At 45.7% G+C, this 20,773-nt stretch overlaps 2 protein-coding genes across 3 annotated transcripts; one reads left to right on the top strand and one right to left on the bottom strand.

The window, feature by feature from the left end:
* Positions 1–5,723: 5,723 nt before the first annotated feature.
* On the top strand, positions 5,724–7,494 carry LOC103705160 (probable xyloglucan galactosyltransferase GT19). The gene has a single exon (XM_008788782.4). It carries the CDS (start codon positions 5,897–5,899, stop codon positions 7,334–7,336), a length of 1,440 nt encoding a protein of 479 aa, XP_008787004.2. The 5' UTR covers positions 5,724–5,896; the 3' UTR covers positions 7,337–7,494.
* A 6,130-nt stretch (positions 7,495–13,624) lies between these two features.
* LOC103705159 lies at positions 13,625–15,436 on the bottom strand. 2 transcript variants are annotated; one of them, XM_039115448.1, is made up of 5 exons: positions 15,230–15,436; positions 14,901–15,147; positions 14,709–14,783; positions 14,352–14,492; positions 13,625–14,208 (listed from the first exon to the last, which is right to left on the bottom strand). In XM_039115448.1, the coding sequence occupies exons 2-5, from the start codon at positions 15,096–15,098 to the stop codon at positions 13,900–13,902; spliced, it is 723 nt and encodes a 240-aa protein (XP_038971376.1). In that variant the 5' UTR covers positions 15,099–15,147; positions 15,230–15,436; the 3' UTR covers positions 13,625–13,899. The 2 variants fall into 2 exon arrangements, with proteins under 2 accessions (XP_038971376.1, XP_026659671.2); XM_026803870.2 differs by having other exon boundaries at positions 14,901–15,080.
* Between the last annotated feature and the right edge of the window lie 5,337 nt (positions 15,437–20,773).

The raw sequence follows: 20,773 nt of genomic DNA, 5'->3' as shown, positions 1-20,773 counted from the left end.
TCCCGACCCGGGAGTTCCTCCAAGCTGACCTCTTGTACCTTTCATTGTCTTTTTTATTTTTGTATGTCGGCGTTTTGCCCAATTGTATGGGCCTCGGCCCTGAAAATTAATGCACGTTGAATATTTCTTCATCTCGCCCTCGTCCTCTTTTTTTTTTTTTTTTTTTTAGCTCTTGGTTGCTTCTTGCTGACTTTTGATTCCCGAAGTTCTTCCGGCGCTAGGCCAGGCATCCGAGGGTTAAACCTCAGGAAACTCTTCCGGCGCTAAGCCAGGCATCCGAGGGTTAGGCCTCAGGAAATTCTTCCGGCGCTAAGCCAGGCATCCGAGGGTTAGGCCTCAGGAAATTCTTCCGGCGCTAAGCCAGGCATCCGAGGGTTAGGCCTCAGGAAACTCTTCCGGCGCTAGGCCAGGCATCCGAGGGTTAGGCCTCAGGAAACTCTTCCGGCGCTAAGCCAGGCATCCGAGGGTTAAACCTCAGGAAACTCTTCCGGCGCTAAGCCAGGCATCCGAGGGTTAGGCCTCAGGAAATTCTTCCGGCGCTAAGCCAGGCATCCGAGGATTAGGCCTCAGGAAATTCTTCCGGCGCTAAGCCAGGCATCCGAGGGTTAGGCCTCAGGAAACTCTTCCGGCGCTAGGCCAGGCATCCGAGGGTTAGGCCTCAGGAAACTCTTCCGGCGCTAAGCCAGGCATCCGAGGGTTAGGCCTCAGGAAATTCTTCCGGCGCTAAGCCAGGCATCCGAGGGTTAGGCCTCAGGAAATTCTTCCGGCGCTAAGCCAGGCATCCGAGGGTTAGGCATCAGGAAATTCTTCCGCTCGCTGGTCGGCCAAGGCTGGCGCAAGCCGAAGCGACCGGTCGGGGCTTCCGGCTAGTCTGCTCCCGGGATGATCATCGGGTTAGCCAGGCATCTGAGGGTTGTCAAGCCTCAGGGAAATTCCGCTCGTTGGTCGGCCAAGGCTGGCGCAAGCTGAGGCGACCGGTCGGGGCTTCCGGCTAGTCTGCTCCCGGGATGATCATCGGGTTAGCCAGGCATCCGAGGGCCGAGCCTCGGGAGATTCCACTCGTTGGTCGGCCTAGGCTGGCGCAAGCCGAGGCGACCGGTCGGGGCTTCCGGCTAGTCTGCTCCCGGGATGATCATCGGGTTAGCCAGGCATCTGAGGGTTGTCAAGCCTCAGGGAAATTCCGCTCGTTGGTCGGCCAAGGCTGGCGCAAGCCGAGGCGACCGGTCGGGGCTTCCGGCTAGTCTGCTCCCGGGATGATCATCGGGTTAGCCAGGCATCTGAGGGTTGTCAAGCCTCAGGGAAATTCCGCTCGTTGGTCGGCCAAGGCTGGCGCAAGCCGAGGCGACCGGTCGGGGCTTCCGGCTAGTCTGCTCCCGGGATGATCATCGGGTTAGCCAGGCATCCGAGGGCCGAGCCTCGGGAGATTCCACTCGTTGGTCGGCCTAGGCTGGCGCAAGCCGAGGCGACCGGTCGGGGCTTCCGGCTAGTCTGCTCCCGGGATGATCATCGGGTTAGCCAGGCATCTGAGGGTTGTCAAGCCTCAGGAAAATTCCACTCGTTGGTCGGCCTTGGCTGGCGCAAGCCGAGGCGACCGGTCGGGGCTTCCGGCTAGTCTGCTCCCGGGATGATCATCGGGTTAGCCAGGCATCTGAGGGTTGTCAAGCCTCAGGGAAATTCCGCTCGTTGGTCGGCCAAGGCTGGCGCAAGCCGAGGCGACCGGTCGGGGCTTCCGGCTAGTCTGCTCCCGGGATGATCATCGGGTTAGCCAGGCATCCGAGGGCCGAGCCTCGGGACATTCCACTCGTTGGTCGGCCACTTGTCGCTCGCCGCCCATCGGGGTTTCTCTGTGCCCAGCCGCGACCGTGTTTCTCCTCTCCTCCAAGCGTTGCCGGAGCCGAGCTTCCAAGTCGAGGTTGGCACCGACCCGGACCGTGCGGTCCGGGCGGCCTTCTTCGAGGGGAACTTCGATTACGCCCTCGGCCGGCTCCCCGTGCCGCAAGGCCACTTCGTCTCTGGCGTCAAGTGACTCGACGCTTAGGGCCTCCATGGGCTTCTTCCCTTTGAGAGTTGCTAGGAAACACTGCCGTGCGGTCGGCTGGTCACCTCGGACCTCTCCAATCCCGGCCGCTGTGGGGAACCGCATGAGCAAATGGTAGGTAGAAACCACCGCGCGAAGGGCGTTCAGTCCGGGTCGTCCGAGGATAGCGTTGTAGGCCGAGGGGACACGGACGACCAAGAACCCGAGCCGCACCGTGGCTTCTGCGGGTGCAATGCCCGCAGTCACAGGCAGCTCGATGACACCTTCGGCCGAGATAGCGTCTCCAGTGGATCCTATGAGGGGGGTGGATGTTTTGTGCAACAATTGTCGGGAAAAGCCCATCTTTTGGAAGGCCTCGTAATACAAAATATCAGCTGAGCTTCCACTATCCACAAGAACACGCCTTACATCATAGTCCGCCATAGTGAGAGAGATCACCATGGCGTCATCGTGGGGAGTCTGAACCCCCTTTACATCTTCATCACAAAAAGTGATTACATTTCCGACCCGCTGCCTCTTCGCGACGGCCACTCCTGATACTTCCGCCGAGCCCCCTGCGTTCCTCACGGGCCGAGAGCAGCCCCCAGTGATGGTGTGGATCACTCCCGCAACGGGTCGATTCTGCTCCCGAGGCTCCTGAGGGGCCGGGTCGGCTGGACGCGGGTCTGCGGGGGGACGTCGGTCGTTTACATATCGACCGAGACGCCCTCGGCGAATGAGAGCCTCGATCTCGTCCCGAAGCTGGAAGCAGTCTTCGGTATCGTGGCCGTGGTCTCGGTGGTACTCACAGTACGCCCGAGAAGGCTTCCTCCCAGGGATCTTCTTCATCTGCCTCGGGACCGGGAGGTCCTCCCGCCCCTTGACCTCCATGAGGATCTGGGCCCGGGGGGCCAGGAGTGGGGTGTACCGGTTGAAGCATCGGTGCGGAGAACGAGGGCGTGTGGCGTCGTGGTTCCTTGCTGGTGACGGGCTTCTGCGCCGGCGTTGAGGCGTCGGGCTCCTCCTCTGGGGTGCCTCTTTTCGCCTTTTCTTCCCGGGCTTTAGAGGGGCCTCGGCGGCCTCCTTGTTCCGGTGGGAGGCTGCCTCCTCGGCGTCTGCATACTGGTTTGCCCGAGACAACAGCTCCGGGAAGCTCCGCGGCAGGCGTTTGTCCAGGGAGAAGGTGAGTCTGCCCTTCCGGAAGCCTCGCTTCAGGGCTGAGAGAGCCACCTCCTGGCTCAAATTCCGGACCTCCAGTGTTGCCTTGTTGAAGCGGGTGAGATAATCCCGCAGGCTCTCTCCCTCGTTCTGCCGGACATCGAAGAGGGAGTCGGAGACCAGTCTTCGCCGGCTACTGACGGCGAAATGGCTGATGAAGAGACGGGTGAACTGGTGGAAGGACTGGATGGAATTAGCCTCCAGGCCGGCGAACCACGCCCTTGCCGGGCCGCGGAGGGTCGCCGGGAAGGCCTTGCAAAGGAGAGGATCCGATGCTCCATGGAGGAGCATAAGAGTCCTGAAACTCTCCACGTGGTCCCGTGGGTCCGCCGCCCCGTCGTAGGGTTCGATCGCCGGCATTTTGAACCCCGGCGGGTTTAGGGTTCGCAGGATCCTTGAGGCAAGCGCCGGCTGGGAGGAGATTTCCAAGTCGGCGAAGGGATCTTTGGAGTGGCCCTTCAGGACCTGGAGCTGTCTGTGGAGATCGTCCACCCGCCGGTCCAGGGAGCGCGACCGGTGGGTGGGAGACAAGGAGCGGCGCGAGGGGGACCGACTGGAGTGCGGGCCCCTCGAGGACTGGGGTGTCTGAGAACGCGCCCGGGTCCGCCTCTCGTACCCCGCGCAGCTCCGATGAGAAGGTCCTGGCAGAATGGACCGCACTCGAGAATCCTCCCCGCGCCGGCGCTCCTCTCCATGGGAGAGGAAGGAGCGCGGGTTGTGAGGAAGAGGCGAGTGCTCGGGGAGCAGCGGCTCCTGAGCCCGCTGCGGCACCCGAGAGATCACACCCTGCAGATTCTGCACTGCCTCCGCGAGGGTGCGAACCTGCTGGGCTAGCTGGTCGAACTGAGCAGGTTCGACCGTCTGAATGGGAGGAGAAGCGGTGGAATGCTGCTGAGAGTGTGTTGGGGACGCAGCAGCCTCCCGGCTAGAGGCGCGAGAGGCTCCGCGACCGGAAGCATTGGAAGCTCCGCGACCACCTCGCCGTGCCATTACGATCGTTCTGAGATTCGGCCCTCCTTCTAGCGCCAACTGTTGCTGGTGGTCCAAACCGAGAACGATTGACACGACGGTGTGAACGGGGTTCCGCCTGAGTTGTCTTGGTTGGTGCTGGTTGCGCTCCACCTTCCGCCAAGGAACCTGCAAACAAGCCTTGCACCACCACCAGGGTGGTGATGGCCCTCCGACGGTCAAGTCAGAGGAGATTGGAGGAGGAGAGATGATAATCACAAGTGGGAGAGAGTGCTCTGGGAGGTATTGCTTACCCCCCCCTTCTCCCCCCAGCCGCATATATACCTGGCTGGGAGGTCTCTCAGGGGGGTTTGTCGTCGTGGGGCACGATAGAATGGCCACCGACATGGCCGTTACGGGGCGTCGTGGAGCAGCGCTGGGTACGGTCATGGCAGGGCGTAGTGGAGCTCCGCTTTGTACGGTTGATACAGGAGATCGTGGGCAGCATCGGGTACAGCCGTTGCAGGGAGTAGTGGAGCAGGAGGCCGCGGCGTGCCTCTGGAGAATAGCCTGTCGTTATCAAAAGATCTCCGACTCGGGGTCGGAATGCTGGATCATAGGGCAGCCGACCCGGGGTCGGGCTGCGGAGCCGAGGAGGTCCGACTCGGGGTCGGAGTGCTGGATCATAGGGCAGCCGACCCGGGGTCGGGCTGCGGAGCCGAGGAGGTCCGACTCGGGGTCGGAGTGCTGGATCATAGGGCAGCTGTAGCTTTCCTGGATACGCGTGCCGATCACGTGGGGCATGGCGGCTCAATTCCCCCATAACAAATATTATTATAAAAAGACATTTTATATAATTAGTATATTTTATAATGGGTATTTTGGTTCAAAAAAAATATTATAACTTAAAACAACTTTTCTACAATTTCTAAAAGTACTTTTTCGGTTCAAAAAGCCATTCTAGTTTTCTGAAAAAGCTAAAATAGCTTACTGAAAATTTAGCAAACACCTCTATTTTATCTAAAAGTATTTTTGGAGGGAAAAAAAAGTGCTTTTTGGCCCTTCAAAAGCTCAACATTGCTCTCTAAAAAAAAGAAAAAAAAAGTATACTTTGCGTGAAAAATATAAGACTAGAGTAAATCCCCAGAAGACCCAACGTGGGGAACCACCAATATCCTCAGCCCTTTCAGTTGACTGAGGAGGCCCACCCACTAGTTCCGAATAAAGGGTTCTTCTCCTTGGTGCTCCCAAATCGGGTAACTGGTTCGCTCCGTACCCGCCCAAATTCCGGTTGGAGAGCAACCAAAGCCAAGCATGTGATGTGTGGGAGATTGGCCGCTCACCTTTCTCGCTACGCCACTCGCCCAAACCCCACCGCAACCGGCGGAGTTCGTGCAAACCCAACTTCCCCTCGCCGCACTCCACGAACCAACCCAATTCCTCTGGGCCAGTCCACCCTCCACAGTCTAAACCCGTTCCCAAAATAAACCACCCCAACCCGCCCCCATCAACCGTTCCCTTCCCACCTCTTATGCCTTCTTCCTACAAAACTGTAAACGGAAAGGGAAACAGGTTAGTAAATAAATCAATTGATCGAAACAAGAACCGGAGAAGAGAGATCCTAAATCGTCCACTTCCAATTTTAGGAACGGCGGCCGAAAAGAAATAACAAGATTCTGCTTTCCTCCCTTCCCCTCTGTCCCGTTCGCATCCATGGCTCGCCCCACCCTTCTCGTCCTCTCTATTCTCCTCCTCGTCCCTTACCAAGCCAAATCCCGATTCTCCCCCAAAACCGGCGGCGGCCTTCCGTTATTAGAAAAGGGGGAGGAAGTCCTTGCAGGAGAAGAGGGAGCAGAAGCGCAGCGGCAGCGGCGGCGGGCGGAGTGCGAGGGGCGGTGGATCCACATCCGCGACCTCCCGCCGCGGTTCAACACCGACCTCCTCCGATCCTGCAACGCCTTCCCCCTCTACGACGACGGCGACTTCTGCCCCTATCTCGCCAACCACGGCCTCGGCCCCCGCACCCACAACCGCTCCCGGAGCTGGTACCGCACCGACCCCCACATGCTCGAGCCCTTCTTCCACCGCCGCCTCCTCGAGTACCCGTGCCTCACCCCCGACCCCGCCCGCGCCGATGCCGTCTTCCTCCCCTATTACGCCTCCCTCGACTCCCTCCCCTTCCTCTACAACCCGGCGCTCTTCAACTCCAGCGCCCTCCACGGCCGCGACCTCGCCGACTTGCTTCGCCGCGACAGCCCCGCCGTCTCGGCACGCCGCGGCGGCCACGACCACTTCCTCGTCCTCGCCCGCCCCGCCTGGGACTACTCCCAGGAACCCGACGCCGACCCCCCGCTGTGGGGCACCTCCTTCCTCCACCTCCCCGACTTCCTCAACGTCACGGTGCTCGCCCTCGAGGCCCGCCCCTGGCCCTGGCAGGAGCGCGCCGTACCCCATCCCACCTCCTTCCACCCGGCCACCCTCGCCCGCCTCGACGCCTGGCTCGCCCGCGCCCGCCGCGCCCGCCGCACCACCCTCATGCTCTTCGCCGGCGGTGGCGGCGGGGGCGCCCCCAACATCCGGGGGAGCATCCGGGCCGAGTGCGAGAACCGGACCGACCTCTGCGAGGTGGTGGACTGCTCCGATGGGTCCTGCGCCCACGACCCGATCCGGTTCATGCGGCCGATGCTCCGGTCCAGCTTCTGCCTCCAGCCGCCCGGCGACACGCCGACCCGGCGGTCGACCTTCGACGGGATCCTGGCGGGGTGCATCCCGGTGTTCTTCGAGGAGATCGGGGCGCGGGCGCAGTACGGGTGGCACCTGCCCAAGGACCGGTTCGAGGAGTTCTCGGTGTTCATCCCGAAGGAAGAGGTGGTGTTCGGCGGGGTCCGGATCGGCGACGTGCTGGAGTCGATACCGCCGGCGGAGGTGCGGCGGATGCGGGAGCGTGTACTGGAGCTGGCGCCCAGGGTGATGTACCGGCGGCACGGCAGCTCGGCGGGGCTGCGGGCGAGGAAGGACGCCGTGGATCTGGCCATCGACGGGGTGCTAAGGACGGTCCGCCACCGGGTGCGGGCGCTCGAGGATGGCGATCCGGATCTTCTCATCTACGATGACGACGGCGATGACCACCACCACCACCACCACCTGTCTTAGGATGTACGGTCACAGATTTTGTCCTTGTTCGTTATATCAATTAAGCAAACAAACTGAATTAGAAATGAAGTGAACTATTATTACCTTTCTTGTTATACGAGAAAAAGCTATGGATACTTGATCTCTTATAGTAAGCAGGTTTCAGAATAATTCGTAACCAATCTAATAAATGTATCTGGAATGCTGATTATGGTGAACCTAAGCAAGTATTTCAACTACTAACAAGCTAATAAAATGTCCCGTGAAAATGGCCTGAAAGGTGCGGCAGATTGGATGGCCTCTGTGCCGCAGATTGAATTGCTTCCTATACAGCTCACCACTCAAGAGGCTTTACTTGGGCAGATCACAGGCCGGTGTCAGAGTCTTTATGTAGTATTTTGTTTTCTGATTTTATTGGCCGGACAAGTAGAACCCAACTACATGAGTTTAAATAACTTTAACTGCACCGATGGCCAAACCTACAAAATCCTCCGTGCAACGGATTTCAAACAAAGAACTCAAGGACATAGCACATGCAGCATTCTACTTAGTATGCAATTGGAACTTACTCAGTTATTCCAGATCCTTAGTGATTGCGTGCCAATCTCATTGGATTCGAAGGAAATTTTTATTTTATTTATCAAAAAAATATTATGTCCTGATGATCATACTTGTGCTTCTTTTGCAGTGCTTTTCCATACAAGATAAAGGAAGATATAGAAGATGGGACTTTTCCTGAGCTTTTGATCGACAGAAAATATAGTGCAAACAAAATGTATCTTTGTAGCATTTTCTTTCCTCAACAATAGCTTATATTTAATTCTTGATCTTTTCATTGACAAGCAAATCTAGCAAACTTGTTTAGCCAAATGGTTGCAAAGCATAGGTCAACAATCAATATAGCCTTGATTATACATTTTTTACGAGGAACTATTAATAACTATTGGTGTCATGATTGAAATATATTTCTAACTTCTTCGATTAAATATAAACATATAATATATAAATATATATCGGATAGGCTGCAAATCTACAATCCACTAGGAGTGTCTATCCTACCATGTCCAAAATCAATAATCAAATAACCAAATCAAAAATTCACACCATTGATTCTAATATGTATTGATAATATTGTACAGAAATTAAAGTCACTAATTTATGAGGTATCCAATATATCACTTAAGTTGGTACAAAAATAGACAATTTTTATCGTGCCATTATGCTAAAACATCTAAAAAATGATTAAAATTGAGAATCCACCTTATTGATCATGACATATATGTGTGTGTGTGTGTGTGTGTATTATTATTAGTATCTTCATCTTAGCCACATATTAAGGATCCATGATTTTAAAAATTTTGAATTCTAAATTCTGAATTTCAAATAGCATAAATTAGAATTGATCTTAAAGATCCATTAATTATTTCTTTCTATTTTTGTATCATCTTAGTTGTTGTATATTCTCAACTATAAATATACATGATGACTACCTCATAAGGGAGATAAAAAAAAGTTCTTCACAATATTTTCTTTCCCATATATGCTTATTTTTATACATGGTATCAGAGCCTTCAACATTTGTTACCTCCATGGCATCCTCCTCCAACTCCATACCTACTCCTACCACTCTACCTTTAGTTGCTGTTCAACTTAACAGAGATAATTTGATTACCTAGAAGGCACGTATCCAACCTCTCTTAACAACCAACCGACTATGGGTTCTTATAGATGGCATGACCTCGTCTCCACCTCCAACGATTGTCTTAACTTCAAATGATGGAATAATAAAGAAGCCAATCTCTAATCCGGCTTATGAGTCATGGCTTCTCCATGATCAAATCGTTCTAGCGTGGCTCCTCAACAACATATCTGATACAATGATGGTTCATGTGGTCGGATTATCCTACAGGTTGCCATTAGTACCGGTGCCATCATCCTTCTTCTGGGCTCATTTTCACATCTCGTAATATTATCTTTGATGAGACGGTGTTTTCTTATGCACATAACTTTTCTAGTGACACTTCCAAGTCAACCAGTAGCCCTCATAATGCCTCTTTTTTAGCATGACTTACACCCTAGCCCAATGATTCATTAATATTAACCTACATTGATCCACCCGCATCTTTAGCCCCATGTCCTCAAACTCAGCACAGTTCTTTACAAACACATAACAATGATCTAGCCACGATATGTGACCAACATTCTATAGCCACTTTTGAACGTATTTCTCCTGAACCGATGACGTCTTCTTCTTACATTGGTGGTCATCACATGGTCACCCACTCCAAAAATGGCACGCTCAAGCTACGTCACTTTAGCACAAAATATCCTTTTGGCATATGTGGCTTCCACTATCCCTCCAAGTCTACCTGCTTCACTTAAACTCAACGTGATCCTCAACGGCACAAAGCGTTGATTGATGAGTGCAATGCCTTGCTTTCTAACAGTACCTGGCTTTTAGTTGCATCCTCTCCTTCGCAGCATGTTAGTAATTGCAAATGGGTATTCAAAATCAAAAGATGATCTAATTGCTCTATCGAGCGCTATAAAGCCCACCTGGTTGCTAAAGACTTTAATCAATAAGAGGGTGTTGATTATGATAGGATGTTCAACCTAGTTATTAAGCTTGTCACAATTCTCACTGTTTTTCCTTTTGTAGTTTCCGAAGATTGACCCATTTGGCAATTGAATGTCAAAAACGCATTTCTCTATGGGCATCTCACCAAAAATATTTATATGAAACAACCTCCTGATTTCACTAACCTAGACTATCCCATTTATGTTTGCAAGCTACAATGTTCTCTTTATGGTCTTAAGGCGCCACGTGCTTGGTTTCAGCAGTTGAGCTCTCACTTACGTTCTCTTAGCTTTCATGGATCTAAAGCTGATGTCTCACTTTTTATTAAGTGCACCAAAGAATATGTAGCATTTTTTTCTTGTTTATGTTAATGATATTATTCTTATCGGTACTCTTACTATTCCATTGGATGACCTTATTGCTTTTTTATAAACTGAATTCGCCATAAAGGATCTAAGCCTTTTTTACTACTTTTTGGTCTATGAGATTAAGACTATTACTTCTGGACTTCATTTGACTCAATCAAAGTATATTTCTGATCTTCTTCTCAGTACAAACATGAATAGTTTTAAGCCTGACTTGACACCTATATCTACTAGGTCTCAACTTCCTCAGTCTGATGGTTTGTTACTTTTTGATCCAACTCAATATCGGAATGTGGTGGGTGTGCTTTAGTATCTTACTCTTATACGTCTTGACATTGCATTTGCAATCAACTAAATATGTCGGTTCATGAATAGGCCCGTTTCCATAGGCTTGTAGTCAAGCTTATTCTTCGCTACTTGAAACATACTATTGACTATGATATTTATTTAACCAAAAGCCCATTTTCTTCTCTTCATGCCTATTCTGTCGCCAATTGGCCCATTGATCCTGATGACCGGCATTCTATAAGTGACTTCAATATTTTTCCTGTAGTGCTAAAAGCAACGCACTATGGCACGTTCAAGTATCGAATTTGATTACAAAAGGCTTACCAATGCTACTGCTGAATTAATTTGGATTCCATCTTTACTACAGGAATTGGGTATATTACTTTCTTAAGCTCCTAAACTTTGGTGTGATAATTTATTTGCCATATCTCTGATTGCCAATCTCGTGTTTCATGCTTGGGCCAAATATATTGAAATTTATTTTCATTTTGTTCAAGAGCGAGTAGCTTGTCGTCAGCTTCATGTCCAATTTATCTTCTGCAACGACTAACTCGCTGATATATTCACTAAAGGTCTTGTTCCCCAATGCTTTCAACAGTTGCATTCCAAGCTCTTAGTGGTAGCCACCTTAGCTTATCGAGGAGGGGGGTATTACCAGTATCTTCATCTCAACCCTATATTGAGCCATATATCAAGGATCGATAATTCTAGAAATTTTAATTTTTGAATTTCAAATAGCATGAATTTGAGATTGATCCTCAAGATCTATTTATTATTTCTTTCTATTTTTGTATCATCTTAGTTGTAATCTCTTGTACATTTTCAACTATAAATATACATGATAACTATCTGATAAGGAAGGTAGAAAAAGTTCTTCACAATATATTTTTTCTCACATATTCTTTTTTTCCATAATTCTCTTTGCAATCACCTAATTTTCTATGCTATTTCACAATGGATGATTGGGTAAGGGGGGGACATACATGTCAATCCCACCCAGTCACCCCATGTTGCATGATGCACGAACAATGGATGTTAGCGGTATGTTTCAGTACGAAGACAGACCGAAAAGGGTCCTAATTTCCGGGGGGGTAAGCAGGAAGGCAGCGTGGGTAAAATGCTGTCATTTAGAAGCTGAATGGAGCTCACCGTGCTTAAGAAAAATGTGAAGCTCACCGTACCTACAATTTGATATGAAATAATGTTGATGCAACAAAATATAAAATAATTTGAATATTTTAGTTGAGAAATTACGTATACACACACACACACAAAGAGAGAGATGGAATATTCTTCTCTCGAAAGGAGAGAATATCTAGTCCTTGTATATTGGTAATTAATAATCGAGCATCCACATTGAGGATCCACGTAATTGGTAATGGTTTAACACCATTAAAAGTATTCAAAGACAAAAATATGTTGTATAAAAAAAAATGTATAGTCAAAATGATACTAAACCTTTCTATATATCAAAATTAATTGGCTTGCAGTCTATACATATTGGCAGTATCTTCATCTCAGCCCCACATCGAGAATCCATAATTCTAAAAATTTTAAATTTTAAATTTAGAATTCAAAATTTTTAAAATTATGAATCCTTAATATGTGGTTTGATATGGAGCTGAGATGAAGATACAACCAATAAAAATATCTAGGTTCTTGCTTGAAAGGTGCCAATCATTTTTTCATCAAATAGTTTACACTACCATAGAATATGATATCATAGAGATCCAAGACTTTTTTTTCTGTTTAATCTTTAATATGCTCTTGCTCTTGGCATCTAACATGCTTTACCTCCATATCATGCTGTTGTTTTTTTTCTATGTACATATGCATATATACACACACACATAAATACACATACATTATAACTTTATTTAAAAATTGTATTTCAAATAATAATTTGACAATAGCTTATGTATTAGAAGTAACAACAATTCCTTGGACAAAAATTCATTATCTTTCTTTTTCATCCAAAATTTTATTTTGTCAAGCACAAAAAAATCTACAGAGTTTCTTCTAGCTAGCAGCATCCGCCCATACTCTTAACAGTTTCTCATACACATTCAAAAATTTAAGAAATAATGTCTAATGATATCAAAACTCTTAATTTTGCCGATGATTTTCTATTCACAATTATCACATAGGCACGGAGATATGATTTGCAATTAATCGTCATCTTCCTTTCTTTAAAAATAAAACTAAACTTGAACTTCTACTTAAAAAAATCATAGCTTTCAAATCCCACTCCTCAATCATCTCGGTGCCTCAAATCTTACACATGCAAGGCATGAGCGAATAATACATACATACATACATACATACATACATATACATATATACACATACATATATATACATACATATATACACATACATATACACATACATATACATACATATATACACCATATATACATACACATACATATATATACATACATACATATATACATACATATATATATATATACACACACACATATATATATATATACACACACACATATATATATATATATATACACACACACACAGATATATATAGACGCAAGCACGCACGCACAGATATATATAGACGCAAGCACGCACGCATATATATATATATATATATATATATATATATATATATATATGAGAAGCAGGCTATCAAGCATAGCAGGGTGGCTTGTTCTTTCATCATTTTGTTTGCTACTTTAATCGCAACCCTTAACCAGATTAAAATACTACATCTAATATTTTCTGATTAAAATACATAAGATCATGTTCCCCCTTCCAAGAGACAGATCGTATTCCACTTTTCTCCCAAAAAATAAAAATCTACCAGCTCGTGAATCCATGCACACAAAAAAAGTATGGTTATGTACACATCATTCACAACAGGTGCTGAAAAAAAAAAGCGGACATCTTCTTTTCCTCAATTTTTTTTTCTTTTACCTTCTTTCCTCCCTAGATTTTTGTCTGTTTTCCTTTTGACCACCATTTCCTCTTCCAAGAAACCGGAGCAACCCAAACAACTCTCTCTTAACAAAAATTCCCATTATAGAGATTGAGTAATGGAGATAGAAAGAAAGACGCTTCATAAAAAGTTTGAATTTTTGAACTAAATTGTTACGAGAGACAGTTTTTTTTTTTTTCAAAAAAAATTGAACTGGATTGGAGGTAGAACATCATACGCATAATTTTTCTTCTTTTTTTTTTCAAATTGCAGATGAGAAGATTATGGGGAGTAAGCTCCTTTACAAAATTGGGAAGATATTCTTTTCCCTTTTTAAATCTCAAGATATCCCAAAATTTAGTCCCCAAATTGTTGCATCCGAAGCGAACCTCACGGAACCGGGCCCACCTCCGGTTCAGAACAGCGGCGACCGGGTCGGGACACCTTTCCTCCGGTTCGCCACCTCCGGACAGGACGGGCGGCCCGCGGCGCTCCGCCGCCCCTGGGAGAGGGACTCAGTCCCGGCGGTGCTCCGGGTGGCCCGGGCCCCCGCTCCGCTGCCGCCCCCGGCGGAGGAGCCGGAGGAGGTGGCGGACGCGGACTCCAGGATGGAGTCGGGCGTGAGCTGGCCCTCGTCCAGCTCGCACGAGCTCGGCAGCGGCAGGAATTCGCACTCCCGGAGCTCCCTCGCCAGCCCTCCCTCGCTCCTCAACAACAGCTTCACCTGCTCTCAGACCAACAAGAATGGCAATCATCAGAAGGAAGCGAGAATTTTCGGTTCTAACCTTTCAAGAATCGTTAAGAATAATTGAAGGCATTGCATGGCTCTAGATTGTTCGCAAAATGGAATCGGATTCGATCGAATACCTTGCAGGAGAGGGAGCAGTAGAGGTAAGGGTCCTGGAGGGGGCGGTCGCAGGAGAGGCAGGCGTTGCCGGAGCCGCGAAAAGGCCGGCTCTGCGCCCGCTGGTTCAAGAACACCACCTTTGCGCCGTTCGTCGTGTACGACTGCCACCAATTCCACGAGCGATTCAGCACAAAAATAACCCATTTAATCCAACAGTACGATCCAGTAAATTAATCCAAAGAGGTTCATATGACTCCAACAATTCGTTCTTTTAAAAAGTAATAATTCTCGTCCACTTGCGTAAGGTAATTCCAAACTTCTCTCTTTTTCTTCTTTTTTTTTTAAAAAAAAGAAAAGAGCAAATCCTGTTCACTTACTTGAACGGAAGAACCGTCGATCAACTTCTCCAGATCGTCGACTCGAACAACATCGTGGTACACATATCTCCGAATCTACCACAAAAAAAAAATCGAAAAAAAACGATATAGAAAAGAGAAGAATCGTGCCTCTGTATCCTTTTCTGCTTCAAAATCTAATTTTTTTTCCAAGAAAATTGGATTAAAGAAAACCTGGAGGAGGCGGTGAAGGCGGTGAAGAGGGAGGCACTGGGGGCAGAAGCTTGAGCAGCAGTCGAGGCAGAAGATGTTCTTCTCGTTCTTCTTGGCCGTCTCGTGGATCGTGCATGGATTGAAGAATCTCTCTCCCAGCAAGGCTTCCAGCCAGTTCGGCATCCCGTTCGTGAAACCAACCTGCCCAAGAAGCCCCATCCTTCTCTCTTTTCAATTCAACAAAAAGATCGAATTTCTATACCAGCTACTGCAGCAATCAATTAAATTCTCATGCAAACAAAAGAGAAACACCATCCAAAAAGATTCAACAAGAAAACAAGACAACCCACCATCTTCGCTTCCTTCTCTCGGCTCAGTAAAACTAGAAGAAGAAACTAGAGCGCAAGTCTCCCAGTTTTAAGCAGCAGTAAGTCTCCCCATCACCTACTCCAGGCGAAAGACGAGGAAAGAGGAGTAGAGAGGAGGCAAAAGAGGAAAGGCGAGAGAAGGAAGAGGAAAACGGAAACGGCGCCTGCACCCGCTGACGAGGTAGGGGGGTGTTGCCAAAAAAGAAGCAAGAAGGAATGGCGAAGCCAGCATTTATGGAGAGAGCAGCGCTGGGCTCCCCCAACCCCACCTTTTAATATAAAAATACTATTTGAATTTAGAAAAAAAAATCCAATTCTCTCCGTATTTCTCTCCTAATATATTTTTATCACTAACTTAAAGTTAGAAATAAAGATTACTTCATTAACTCAATCCAATTTAAATACTTAGTCCGAGCCCACAACCCTGACGGCAGCGGATCTTTGGCGCAAGGTGACAAGACTTGAGACGGCGACTCCCGCTCCCTCTCATCTCGGTGAAAGAAACCAAGGAAAAGAAGCCGCTTGCGTGGAATACGAGAGGATGGCGGTGTTTGGGTACTGGAGCTCACCCACCCCCACCACCGCCCATTGCCGTGCACCATTTTATTTTAGCTTTTATTTCTTTGTTTATTGTTCATTTATAACGGTTCTTTTTTTTGTGCTCCGGAAACAAATAATGGGACTGACAAAGTTACTCTTTTTTAAGTTTCGATTATGGTGATAAATAAACAGAGAGGAAATATCTGTAACGCGGTTTGCGAGCAGCGATGCATGGGCCCGAGATTACTACGGTGGACCTTAATTGATCGACAGCCGGCCTGGAGCGTCTAAATATGGGTACAAAGGCCCAGTACCCCGGCTCTGGTGCAGCTTAACAGAGTTCACACATGGCTCCAATCAATATTGCAAGCACAAAAAAATCCCAAAAATTATAGGATGCAGCCGGGTTGTAACGGAAATCGGAATTAAAATGGATTGGACGAGGACCGAAATGGTCTCTGATTGATTTGATTTATGATATATTAGGTGATTAAGATATTTTTATTTTTTAATATATATATATATCAAATAATTGGAATTGAAACTATTTATTTTAATTTTTATAATATCTGCCGACCAAACAAACCTGTAATCCCTGGATGGGGCATCATTAAGACATGATGTCATGTGCCAATATCATTTTTGTAATTTATGTCATAAAAAATTGGATGAGAATGATTTGGTTGAAAGAGAAGTTTGGATGATAGATCGGATGCTTGCAAAGAATTCTTTTATACACGTATGTCATTTGGAAGAGGGTCTTGTGGTGTTATCCCTATCCCGACAGGAACATAAAACCTAATGCCACGTTGGCGAGGGTCCATTTAATCGACTGTTGGAGGCAGTACACGTGGTCCATGCCCAGACCATTTTGACATTCAACGTCTTTTCGTCACATGTCGATGTCAGAAAAGTGTAACGACCATTTTCATAATTATAGCACCATACTTTTAGTAGATACAACTACGAAGTTTCTAATAATATTTCACTAATATTTTTGGTACATAAACTATAAGTTTTAATTGTTATTGAATAAGCAAACTAAAGTAGTATATTTCTAATTTTTTTATTATATTCTATATGGTACGTAACAAACTAACCAATACAAACTCGGCACGAAGCCACTAACTTACCAATAAAAATCTAGTACCTTAAAGACATGCAGAGAGTTCTCCAAATTTTAAATTTCTCCGACTAACGACAACTCAGTCACGATTGCAAATAGTTCTCATAACTAAATGATAAACGAGCAAAATGTGGGGATGAGATGAGTGAAATGTTGGTACGTACAATCTAGTACCAAAAATGGCTGGTCTGCATATCCAATTTTTTTGACCATGGGCGTCAATGCTTGGCTATATATATAACCTACTCCAAAGATTCTCTAGATAAAGTGCTCTTAAGCTTTTGAAATGCTTTTGCATCTTTTCTCTTACGCCGCTGCTCTATCATTCTTACAATATTTTTTCTATTTTTTGAGAGCTGTGTTTAACTTAAATATTAAAAGCCCTCGCTAAATACTCTCAGCAGCAACAAAGTGTATTTTCTAGAAAATGTAAAATAATAACTAGAAAACTACTTTGCAGCTATTCTTGTTGCATCGCAATCATTTGGATTGACTGATAATCGCATGTGTCAAGAGAATTTTGAATCTTTAGTGAGCGCATGATTAAACATAAATTCATGAAATCTTCATAATGAGAAAACTAGCCTTCTGATTTGTAATGTTATCGATACTTTTATAAATGGCCAAGGAAGACACGCAAGATTGTCTTTTTTTAAAAAAAATCAAGGCACATTATTAAGACATCAAATCGTCAACAATCACAATCATAACAGCACTCGTCTGGATTTACATGGATTCTATATTTACCATTAAATTCTGCTGAGAAATAACCCATTGCTTTCAAACTTTATCCAAGTCATTAACCTCCCATTTTTCAGTTCTAGACACATATTCAAACCATTCTTCTTATTATAAACACATATGTAAACATTACTTTACCGTCTCAGTCAAATTCTAGCATTTTCTCTCTGATGCAATACCTTCTATGTCTTCCCCATGCTAACTCATATTTGTCTCATGATTCCTTCTTTTAAGACGGTTCTACCTCACCTAATTAAAAGGAACGCTTGAGGGAAGAAAACCCTTTACGATCCAGATTTTTCTAATAGAAATTTGTAGGGTGAGAAGTGTTGAACATTAATCAAATTTTCAACCATATAATATTAATTTGTATCATTTGATGCTAAGTTATCCTTTTCCATTATGACTGATTTATACTCTTTACTATTATAAAGCAAACTTTAGAGATTTTCATATAAAGGCTTTCCAATAAAATAATTATTTTTCCTCTGCTTTATGCGTCATTCGACTCCATAAGGAATATGGGATAGGAGTTGGACTCAAACTCTAGCTCTGTTTTTAACTAGCAAGAATGCAAGATGGAGCTTTCACCGTGTTTTTTTCTCCCCTCATATCCCTCGCACTTGCTCTAGATCCAATATTAAATAAGTTAATGTGCGAGCTTTTTATTTAATATATAAATTCACTTTTAGTTTTTTTCGACAATTGTAATTTTAATCAAAATGAAACTCTTTCTAATTAGACAGTCACTTGATTTTATTTTTTCGACCCGTTCATCTACCAAATCTATTTCTCATATTTACTATATTTTATTTTATCATAAAGAAATCAAAGAGAGAATCCAGAAATTAAAAAGTAAGGGAGTCTTCAAGGAATGTTTTCCTTTTTTTAATTAAATTTGATTTTTTGGATAAACAATATTTCTTTCCTTGAATAAATAAAATATACTTAACAATTATCAGCATTAATGTGGGCCATTTTGGAGATTTTAAAAATTAAATTGCTAACTTTAATGCTCTATCTTGGACGGGGTGATCATCTATCTCAGAAGCTAACTTCTCATGCTGAATTTCTGATGACTATAACTTATCGGTATCTCATCCAATTTGAGTTTTTAATTTAAAAAAAATTGGATACCTTTTTGAGCTCTACAATATAGCACCATTCTTAAGGGTACAAGGCACCTAGCGATCATTACTAAATTTCATATCCTAAATAGGGCGATCAAAGCAAAAATTGATTTTCCAGATACATCTCTTAATTGAGGAAGAATTAGATAAAGTGGATAAAGACAAAATTGATATAAAAGTTGAGATCCACCTTTGTAAAATTTTAGCTTTTAATGATTATTTTCACTGGATATTTATGTTTCAAATAATTGCATCCTTTTTCAACTAGACGAGAAATTCAATTCGTACTATACATAGAGGAACCTCACTATTATATATAAAAATTATGTAACTCTATTTTATAATGTATTAATAAAAAAATCTAGGCTTTAAGAAAATTAAGTTGGGCGGCTTAAGCTGCTCTGATGAGATCAAATTGTCCAAGGATTGAATGGGTTGAAAACAATACTCATAATATTATGTTTTCTTTGAACACTATCAAAAGGCATGGTGTTATATATAAAAACAAAGCATAACTAAGAAAATCTGGTTTTTGATCCATTGCTTCTCGGACGTCTACCAAATTTACCCTACCGCAGAAACTCATGCAATAGCATGGGATATACTGATACCTACCATTAAGGATAACAATTAGTGGTAAGAAAATAAAATGATTATAAAAGGCTATCTGTGTCTTTACCAGGGAGTGATTATAGTGCATGGAACCCAGACTGCATTCCACTGCAGGCATCCACAGGTTCATTGCCTGACCTAATTCCTTGCCTAGGCTTAGCTTTCAATTTTGGAAGATATTTTATTGATTACCAATATTATCAGATCAAAATATCAGAAATAAATGTTTAATAAATTGGGATGGGCCGGCAGTAAAATAATATATTCTACCATGGTAAATAGAGTCGGAGGGAGACAGCTCGGGGTGAGAGAGCGAATCAAGGAACTGGGCGGCGAGGCCCAGGTGGGAAGCGAAGCGCGACCACCGCTCTCGGGATGCGCACCTTCCGCAAATGACCCCACGATCAGCTGCGCGAGGTCGGCACGCAATGCCACGTATCCTCTTCCTACTGGCTCATCCTCTTTCCATCGTACGCCCTCGAACCTCTGCATGGCATCTTACCGCATTTCCCGCCCCCTCCGGCCTTCTGGCATCCGTCGGGAGGATCGATCGGGACCGCTGATCGCGTCGGAAGGCCTGTTCCGGATGGATGACGTCACGGGATCGGGTGATTAGATCTCGCGCGGTCCCTTTCGGACGGGACGGCGCGGGAGGCCAGGTGTGCGTCGCCGCAACGCGCGCTGCCGCGGGGGCCGTCGCATCGGGAGGTGCAACCGTGACGTGCTGTTAGTCAACGGACAGTCAACGTTTATAGGTTGTCACGGCGTTGCCGGTCGAGCTTAAATCCCGCGCCTTTAAGCGACCGGTCTCACGTGCTGCTAGTTTCGAGGCGTCCAGTGGTTTGGCCAGACAAGCGTCAACCACTGCACTCTAATGATACAAAGCGGGGCTGTATTTAAAGAACAAATTTATATTTCATTCATTTATTTTATATACACTTGTTGGTTTTGAATCTTTAAGTTAAATTTAAAGCATGACTACAAAGAAAGAAATTCGCAGTATACTAATATTCTTGGGTCCTGAAGGTGCTGGAGCCAAATGTAAAATGATTCAATTAGCAAGATAATCCAAGCTTTATCTAATTATTAAAAACTATGAATTCAGAGACTTTTTTTTTATTTGGATGAGTGGTTAGCTCAGATTCAAAATTTTCTGCTGAGAGTCTGAGACACATATCACTCTAAAAAATTATATGTAAGTATTCATGTCTGCCATTGGTACAGCTTTTTCAAAGTCGTGCCTACCTACCCATCTGCGAAACCATGCATAAAAGGTAAGTTGGCTAGTGGCTACTTCACAGGGTCGCATGGCCGAACAAGATGAGTTCATGATGGGCGAAATTTCTAATCAAATTTTTATATAATCAAATTCTATTA

The sequence above is a fragment of the Phoenix dactylifera genome, chromosome 2 (assembly GCF_009389715.1).
Source record: "Phoenix dactylifera cultivar Barhee BC4 chromosome 2, palm_55x_up_171113_PBpolish2nd_filt_p, whole genome shotgun sequence".
In the NCBI taxonomy this organism is placed as follows: domain Eukaryota; kingdom Viridiplantae; phylum Streptophyta; class Magnoliopsida; order Arecales; family Arecaceae; genus Phoenix; species Phoenix dactylifera.
The sequence above is the reverse complement of the archived record's forward strand: the minus strand, read 5'-3'. Positions and strand labels throughout refer to the sequence as shown.